This window comes from Henckelia pumila, chromosome 4 (assembly GCF_033568475.1).
Source record: "Henckelia pumila isolate YLH828 chromosome 4, ASM3356847v2, whole genome shotgun sequence".
NCBI lineage: Eukaryota > Viridiplantae > Streptophyta > Magnoliopsida > Lamiales > Gesneriaceae > Henckelia > Henckelia pumila.
The window spans coordinates 115,965,006-115,975,236 of NC_133123.1; the positions used below are offsets into that span (position 1 = coordinate 115,965,006).

General features: G+C 36.4%; 1 protein-coding gene across 1 annotated transcript; it reads left to right on the plus strand.

Moving 5' to 3' along the window:
* Positions 1-1,154: 1,154 nt before the first annotated feature.
* LOC140864565 (protein RGF1 INDUCIBLE TRANSCRIPTION FACTOR 1-like) lies at positions 1,155-3,157 on the plus strand. The gene is made up of 4 exons (XM_073268830.1): positions 1,155-1,462; positions 1,543-1,740; positions 2,117-2,332; positions 2,455-3,157. Exons 1-4 carry the CDS (start codon positions 1,460-1,462, stop codon positions 2,707-2,709), a joined length of 672 nt encoding a protein of 223 aa, XP_073124931.1. The 5' UTR covers positions 1,155-1,459; the 3' UTR covers positions 2,710-3,157.
* The last annotated feature ends 7,074 nt before the right edge of the window (positions 3,158-10,231 follow it).

Consider the following 10,231-nt stretch of genomic DNA (forward strand, 5'->3'; position numbering starts at 1 on the left):
TCTCCCATGCCCCGTCAGTAAGATGATTTTTTATTTTCTCCACTCTTGTAAATTCTACTGAAGTTTTTATCCTTTCGCATTGATTTTTAATTTACATTTAAGTTTGGGTATTGGTCAGTTGAGGATTAGTATATATGAAGATCATAAAAAAAAAATGGACTACATAACGAATGGAAGATGATCGGTTCAATACTTGTTTGGTTCCGTATATGGATGAAAATGTTTTTAATTGAATTGAAAATGAAGCTATTATGTAATGATTTCATACCATTACTTCACAATTGTAATTCCAATGTACAGTTTTTTGTAGTGTTTTTTTTAAAAAACAAAATTATATATAATTGACTTTTATATCCCTCATCGGCTATATTCACAGCTTCGTCTCTAGGACATACATGAAGCATCTGCTTCCAAACAGGCCAAATATTTGGCACGATGACCCAAAAAACAGTGGAACACTACTTCCTCTACATATAGTTAGCCCAAAGACAAAAATTTGTCTATTTTTCAAAAAATTGTCTAGATCAAACTTGTCAGAGTATAAAGTTATTCATTATACGCACGATGAACTATCCTTTTCAATACATAATAGTATAGAATATAAAATTATAAATGTTTAAAGATATGTATTACCATTAAATAATAAATTATATCATGCATATTTTACATATCTTATTATTATCTTATTAAAGAAGAGCACCACTTACCAACCAAATTAAAATTAATTTGGTGAAACTCAAGACGAAATATCTACAAAATCTACATCTCTATTTCAATCTCAATCTCTATGTCAATCTCAACCTCAATCTCAACCTCAATCTCAATCTATATTTTAAACTTTATTTGTCCATAATTTTCTATATTTGTATGTCTTGATTTTATTTTTAAATTTAAATTGATTTGAAATAAAAATACAATATATATATATATACAATAAATAATATTTATATTTTAATCATACGCAATGCACACGGGTGTAGACGCAACTAAGTAAAATAATAATGTACAAGATTGTGTATCCCAAGTCAATAACTTGCTCGCAACGTATCTAGAGGCTCGGATTTGGAGCTAGGTTCGGGAATGAGAATCGAGCGTTGGCAAGGATAAGAACGAGTCTTTTTTCTTTGTTGGTCTCTCTCACAATCACCGTCTCCACTTCTCCAATAAAAACTTTCCACAGCCCCCCCATTCTTTATTTCCTCTCCGAAAAGCCATTTTCTCCTTTGTAGAAAAACACACTTTACACACACATACCGCACCTTTCTTGAAATAGTGCAAAGGGGAACATCAACCACACCATTTCAAGAGCCCAGACTCAAGCCATTTACTAGTATTATATTATATAATAATACTAGTACTTTTACACATATCCTCTTGTTTTATTCGAGAATCATTAAAGCTGGCGATCGAGAATCAAGATACGGGTGTCCGCGAAATCAAGCCCAAGAACAGGAGAATCATGGTGATTTTTACTCACTTTTGGATTGGTTTTTGGTGGGTTTTTGTTTCTTTCTGTTTGATGAATGTTTGTTTCTTTTCCAGGGAGCTGGAGGTCCAGATGAAGAGGACAATAGGTGGCCGCCATGGCTGAAACCTCTGTTGAAGGAACAGTTTTTTGTTCAATGCAAATTTCACGTTGACTCACACAAGAGCGAATGCAATATGTACTGTTTGGATTGTATGGATGGCCCTCTGTGTTCACTCTGTTTGGGTTATCACAAAGACCACCGAGCAATTCAGGTATCATTTTTCGATTTCAGAACCAAATTTCTCAGATCTTTTTTCCGAGTTTGACCTGTTTTTCATCCATTTTTAGCATTTGGGCTTCTGCCATTTCTGTCCATTGGTATTCCCTTCCCCTCTCTGTAAAAATGCCCTGTTTCTTGATCTTTTTCGGGGGCAAATCGTTTTCTTTTAATCGTTAACCCATTTTTATCCGTTTTCAATACATTCACTCATATTTCAAGATTTCTTGATTTTTCACACCATTGACTTCCAAAATCCCCTCGTGTCCTCAATTCTCTTCCGTTTTGGGCAATCTCCTTCCACTGCTTCCTTTTTTATTTGAGCCAATTTCTGGGGTGTTGATTATATTCTGGTTTTCTTGATTGCGCAGATAAGGAGATCATCATACCATGATGTGATAAGGGTGTCTGAAATCCAGAAATTCCTCGACATTAGCAGTGTCCAGACATACATAATCAACAGTGCGAAGGTTGTTTTCTTGAATGAACGGCCGCAGCCCAGGCCCGGCAAAGGCGTCACCAATACCTGCCAAGTTTGTGATCGCAGCCTTCTTGATTCCTTCACATTCTGCTCACTTGGCTGCAAGGTAAAGCTCCTCCAACTACCATTTTCTTGATGATATCGATCAACGATTAAAATCTTGCAAACCCATTAAAATTTTCGAATTAAAAGTGAATGCGGTTTTCTTTTTTTTTTTTGTTGTAACAGATTGTAGGGACTTCGAATGGTTTCCAGAAGAACAAGCACCCATCGGAGAAGAAAAGAACGGCGGAGGCGGCGGCCGATTCTGATGACTCTTACAGCAGTAGCAGCAGCAGCCACGTTCACGGGCGGAACAGCAAGAAACTCCCGAGTTTTACTCCGTCGACGCCGCCGCCAACGGCGGCGAGTTTCAGAGTCGCCAAGAGAAGAAAGGGAATCCCCCACAGAGCCCCGATGGGTGGATTCCCGATAGAAGCATAGAAATATCAATTCGACCCCTATATTACGGTGAAACTCCGTTGTCCCCTCATATACCTTTTAAAATTACAAAAGAAGCCCAAAACCTAATTTTTAATTAGCTCTTTTTAGTTAAAAATAGAGAGCTATAATTAGGTGATGAGGTGTACTTTTATCTCATATTGTGTATAGAAATAAGTTAAGAAGTAATTTAAAAATTAAAAATATAGAATGTGAAATATAAAAAAGGGCGTAGATTAGAGTTTAATAAATAAGACTTAAGTATGTAGTTTGCTTGGACATAAGATGTGTACAATAGTAATCCTACGTATGGTGTAACTATAACTTTGCTTTTTTAGTAGATTGGTTATACACAGTACAAAGATATTCCTCTAATTTTTCCTACCTTATTTATGTTTTTTATTCGTGGACATTATTACTTCAATATGGAACAAGAAATAAAAATATATATTATATAGGAGAAAATTTTGCAAAAGCATGTAATGCCCATGTTAAATATTTCGAATGTATATAATTTTGTTGTTGGAGAAACCAGTACTTGTTGGCATCAAAATATCATCATTTCAACTTTTGTGGTATGGACATCACGCTATTTTGATTTGATTTTTTATCATTGAATTTGGAGTGAAAATCATCTCTCATGCATATTTTCTTTAACAAGTGGGGAAATTCGAGTCACCTCAATGTATTTGAGTAAATATCATATCAATTGTGCCCAAAAGTTTGTAGCATGTGTGTACTATGTATTAGGCTACAAATTTTTTTGGGGGGGTTACAAGAATTATTTGTTTTGAACAATAAAACTAATTAATGGTCGATTAATTTATATATGCGTGTGTATACGTAGACCGAATCGTGTATATTTCATGGCCGTATAATATTGATATCTATATTTAAAAACATTGTATAGAATTTAGTGTCAAATTGGAAATTTTGGCTTGTGGACTATATTTGGAATGTTTTGACTTTATTTGGGGGGCTAAATTCCAAGGAAGTGGGGCCACGGCGGCAGCCCTTCTTGGCCAATGCAAAACGACGACGTTGTCGAGACGCCATTGGTTCATGAAAAGTCAGGTGTCTTAAATCGATCGCACCGTCCTTTTGTATAATAAAATAGGGTTTTGTTCATGCCACTCGCAGGGTAGTACTTTGAGGGCGACGTGTAACCCTATGATTGGTCAAAATCAGTGGGTTCTATGTGAGGCTCATTGATTTTGAACAATCATGATTCGCCACGCTACCTTCAGGGCACTACCATGAGAGTAGCATCGAACTAACCATAAAATAGAGGGGTTTTCATCCTCTTTTTTTTAAGGGGCCATGTTCATTTTGGTCCGTTGATTCTTTCGACGGTACAGATTGTGTTCTATATTCTTTTGTGCATGTGTGTGTATTTTGGGTTTGGGTTCAATTTATTGGTCGGTTATTGAGATGTTTACTCTTAGTTAGAGGCAGTGAGGGGAGTCAGCCTAGGCCCACAGTGGCTGCTGCCCATACTGGGTCCAAACAAAAAGTTATATATGTATATATATATATATATATATATATATATATATATGATCCTCTACGTTTTAGGGTGTAGAAAATTTGTGAGCGACCACTAAAACCTGATACCGAGTTTTAGTGGTTTTTTTTAATTTTTTTGCACTACTAAAACCCACTACCGGATTTTAGTGGTCGCTCACAGATTTCCTGCACCCTATGGTGTAGATGATCAAAATTATATATATATATGTATGTATGTATGTATATGTATGTATATATATATGGTATGCCACTAACATGAACTTAATTAATACTAGTATTGAATTGCACGTGTTGCGTGCTTATACAATGCGGTTTTGCGTACACGCGTTGCATGTTTGTACGCTTCATTTTTTGTATACACATTTGCGTTCATGTACAGTCTGTTTTTTTATTAAATAATGTAGAAAATAAATATATATGAAATCATTGTAAATTTTATTTTTTTTTGTAAAAAATAAAAACAAAAACAAAGACTCACACCAACGTACCAACTTTGTGTGGTCTCACACTTAATATAATAGAAGAGATACATATATATTATGTATAATTTGAAGATTCAAAATTTTTTATTTTTTATATGTTATTATTTACATGTTTAATTGTTCACATTAAACCAAAAAAAAAAACAATAATTATTTTCCTTTTTATAAATTTTTAGACTAAAATTTTATATTCAAATTTCACCTCATCTACACAATTTGTACAATGTAATTTTTTCACGAGTCACGAGTTTCATGCATTTTGAATTTTGATTAACAACCATTACAATTCATATTACTTGTTTCATATTTCAAATTTTATACAAAATCCACAATTTCACCAAATTTTAATTCTACTTTTTTTCCTTCAAAGTTCTCCAATTATTACATTATTTTTATATTGTGTCTTTTTTGCAATTAGGAGTGAATATAATTCATGCTTATTTTCGAATGTAGGATTTACATTTTCTACCAAATTTACCTTTGATTACGGATTATGTTCGCAATGTTCTACGTCATAGTTTTTGGCGTTTTCACATGTGTAGTTTGTGTTCGAATCTAAGACACATTATTTCTGGTTCTCGATTAACATGTGCTTTTTTTTGCGTTATAATTATAATACGTTATTGCCTACACTCAACCAAAATCTTAGCTCCGCCCCTTAGAGTTGTTGAAATATGTTGGTAAGGTGGGCTAATTCGCAACTCACCAAAACTGTAGCGGCCCGCACCGAAATAATCTACTAAACAAATTTTACACATTCAATTAAAACTTAAACAACGATAATCAAAGAAACTGTGGAAAACTTAAACCATCTAACAACCAGGCAGAATACAACCGGTAAATCACTGATACCTAATCAATACAACTCAATAGAATAATTGCTGAAACAAAGTCTAAAACTAAACACCTCTGGTAATCTCTTTTTACAAAGACCTGATCCCTGATCAACCACTGAACTCGATCCTGATCCACCTTCAAACCTGTCCCATCGAATGGGATGTCTGAGATAAAAACAGGGACGTGAGCGCTAACGCCCAGAACGCCAAGTACGAGTACACAACTCAATATAATGCATGCAACATGAAATAATGAATGCCCTGGTACATTGGGATCAAGATCTGGAACATCATGCTCAGAACACATGCGCCACCAGTATGTATACCTGGCCAAGGGCCGGTTTTGACCCGGACCCGACCCAAAATCGGCCCGTGGTCAACAAGTCGGTTAATCGGGTCAACGGGATGGACCCGGAACCGGGACCGGACCCGCAAATGTCCGATCCGGTCCCGGTTTTTCCTTTGGAAAACCGGCAACCCGACGGGTTGGACCCAACGGGTTGGACCCGACGGGTTGAACGGGTCTGACCCGTCGGGTGCGGGTTGGACACATGGAGCCCCCATGGGCGCCCAGATGATCCAACGGCCACTAGCAAGTGGCCATTGGAGCTCTCAACGGCCACGATTTTGTGGCCATTGAGATCAACGACCACGATTTCGTGGCCGTTGAAACCCGGCCGACCCGGCGGGTCGACCCGCCGGGACTGCCGAAATTTTTTTTTTTAAAAAAACTACTTTTTATATATAAATACCCCCAACCCCCATTCATTTTGTTTACACAATTCTCTCTTCATTCTCTCCATTCTCAATTCCTTTTAATTTCTTGAATTATCAAAAATATCAAGTTTTGATTATTGGTTTATTGTCAATTGTTGATTTATTTTCATATTTATACAATTACAAATGTCCAGAGCGGGAAGTCGTAGGGGTGACAAAGGAAAAGGAAAGAAAAAGAGCATCATTCCACCCGAGGTCGAGTATCCTCAATTCAATATCGATGGCTTTGATCTTGAATATTCCGATGATGAAATTCAAGAAATTCAACAAGAGGCGCAACAAAGATAACAAGTTGAAAAACCACCACCACCACATCATCATGCAAGTCAAGAAAGTATGAACGATCCGGCGGCCTCTCAAAGACAAACTCGAGCGGTGCCTCACCCGACATCCGATATCTTCACCAAACATTTTGACAAGGTGACGCTTCCCTCCGGTGATTTGCAAGCCAAATGCAAATATTATTCAAAATGTTACAAATTTAAACAAGGAGGTGGTTATGGAACTTTGACGCGACATATCGAGAAAAATCATCCGGTGGAAATTGGGATTGATCGTGCTCAAACTCAAATTCCGGAATTCTCTTCTCAATCGGGTAATGAATCTCAACTATTTAAATATAACGAAGCTAGATTTAGAGAAGAAACGACTAAATTTTGTGCGGTTGAACAACTTTCTTTTAGTTTTAGCGATAAATTATATTTTGAAAATTGGCTTTCTACAAGTGCAAATCCTTCTATTAGACGTATTTCAAGAAATAGTCTCAAACGCACAATGAAAAAGTTAGTTGCCGATCAAAAGAAAGAATTAATTAAGGAATTTTATAGTTTGAATAATAAAGTTTCTTTGTGTTTCGATATTTGGAGTGATCATTGGCAAAGTTGTTCATATAAGGGTATTACATGTCATTGGATTGATAATAATTGGAACATTCAAAAAAGGTTGCTTGCATATAGATGTTTCAACGAATCACACACGAGACAAAATATTTCTCAACTTATCTTTGTTATTTTAAAAGAATATGATCTAACTACCAAAGTTTTTTCAATCTCTTTTGATAATGCTAGTGAAAATACTTCTAGTATTAGTGAGCTTATTGAAATATGTAAACCATCACTAGGTGGCAAATTTTTTCATATTAGATGCACATGTCATATTTTAAATTTGTGTGTTCAAGATGGGCTAAAAAGTTTAGGCATACATATTCAACCAATTAGGAACGTTATTCATTATTTATGGACGCATCCTCAAGTTATGAAGCAATGAGGAAAATTTTGTAAAGTAAATGGTATGAAGCCTAAGCGGTTTGCACGAGATGTTCCAACTCGTTGGAATTCAACATATAAATTGTTATTATCCTCTTTTGAATATAAAGATTTATTATGTACATTTTTTCATCAATTTATTCAAGCTCGTGATATTTATTTATTTTCAAATCAATGGAACATATGCACTAGTATTTGTGAAATTTTAAAAGTTTTTAATCATGCTAGTGACCAATTATCCGGTGTTTATTATCCTACTTCACATTTAGTTTTAACACATTGTTGCAACATTGCTTGTATTTTTCATGAACATGTTAAATCTAATGATAGTGCTTTATCTCAATGTATTCTCGTCATGAAAGCAAAATGAGAAAAATATTTTTTGCTCATTCCTGAAATTTTTTTTTGTATTTTTGTTTTAGATCCTAGACTTAAATTAGATGGCTTAAGCGACATGTTAACATTATATTATGAATCTTTGGAGCCTATTGCGGTAACGATTCTTTCTATCTCATTGATTTTGTTTAATATTAAAAGTCATTTACTTGATATTTATAATGAATATAACATCAAATATGGTGGAAAATTTTTTTCACATGAAATACAATCCACTGCAACTAGTAATGTTACTTATAAACTTACTAAAGTACAACTTTTATTAAGGGAATGGACGAAACGTCCACGAGGATCCTCAAGTTCTAGTCAGGAACTTGAGAATTATTTTACCATTACTTTTGATTTTAGTGATACAGATGAGGAAAACTTCGACATTTTGAGATGGTGGTCGCAAAAAACACAAATATATCCAATTTTGGCTATAATGGCAAAATAAATCCTAGCTTGTCCGGTTTCAACAGTTGCAGTGGAGCAAACATTTAGTATTGAGAAAATACATTGGACGAGAGACGTTCTAGCTTAAGGCCGAAAAATTTGGAAGCCCAATGTGTAGTGACCCTGCATGGAATCACCTACTAACTGGCAACTAATAGCATGCATTAAACTTAATACAGCAAAATACTTAACAGAGTAAAAACGTGCGGAAACATAATCCATAATTTACATATCAACTTAGTAATATAATCCAGGCTTAAATCTGTAGTGATACAACCATATCGAAATTCTTAAAAGTAAACATTATACAGCTAATAAATCGTGCTGTATAAAAACTTTCAAAGCTCCTGCTCCCTAGTCCTGCCTTGAACTACCAGCTCCGTCCATCCTGCGACCTGCCCCATGGAATAGGGTGTCCAAGATAACAACTAGGACGTGAGCGCTACGCCCAGTACATAGACATGAGTAAACATATGTATATAATGCATGCAACATGATGACTGGTACAGGGTCATCTGAAAAGTCATGCTCAGAACCGGCGCCACATGAGTGCTGCCACCGCACGGATCAACCTCTGGGTGCAACCACACTCGTCTAGTACACCAGAGTAGACAGACATAAATGCCCCCGCCGTCGCGGTACTCTCAGTGACAGACTATCAAATATAGAGCTGAGCGGCTCTATAGTAAGGTATAACAAGGTATAGACTCAACGTGTATATGCACATGACATATGAGTATAGAAAACGGTAAATCATATCTCATGCCATATAATAATGCCAAATAAATGCAACATATAAACATGTATACTCGCTGGCAATCTCAGTCAATGTGTACGTACCTTTAGGCTAGTTCAAGTATAAAAGATCCTAGGTTCCAAGCCTATATTCAAAAGTTCACCGTATCACTACATAAATTCTATAAGCCTTAACTAAGCTAATAAGTACTCCCAAAACTTAAATAGATTCCCGGACCATACCTTCGTCCGTAGTTAGCCCTTTGGAGTCGCTAGTCCCGGATGACTATAACCACACCTTGGTTATTCCAGAACCTCTATTATAACCGATAGGGCCCTCAAGTGTATATCTCACACTATATAACTGAAGAAGGAAACGCGGGAATTCGTATTTCAAAACTGAAGCAAATGAGCCCTATTTATAGCCAAAATCTCGGCAACGATCGGAACCACCGATCTCGGGATCGGAGCTTCCGATTCCAGCTCATTCTGTGCATGTCCGACACGTCGGGATCGGAACCACCGTTCCGGGATCGGAACTTCCGATCGAACCCCCGATCAACACTTGTCAAAACTCACGGCTGAGTCATCGAGCATTGCTGGCTGGCTGAGATCGGAACCTCCGTTCCTGATCGGAACGTCCGATCCCCGTGCATCCGATCTACTTCCGAAGTGGTCAGGATCGGAGCTTCCGAACTGGGATCGGAGCTTCCGATCTGGCCCAAAGTCAAAAGCCCAAATTCCTCTTCCGAAGTCCAATAACACTCCGAAATAGATCAATTACCAACCCTTAATCATGTTTAACATATTATTATCTTAAAATGGTATCTGGGTTACTACATTCTCCCCACCTTTAGATATTTCGTCCGCGAAATAACATTTAAAGACAATAAAGATAACAATATGAAACATCAAACTATGTCTTATTACAACAACGGTAATTACATCTTATATGGTAATCAAAAATACAAAGCAAACAACTCAGGATATTCTGCTCGCATACGACTCTCAGTTTCCCAAGTTGCTTCTTCAACGCCTCGGCGCTGCCACTGTACCATCACAAGTGGTATAG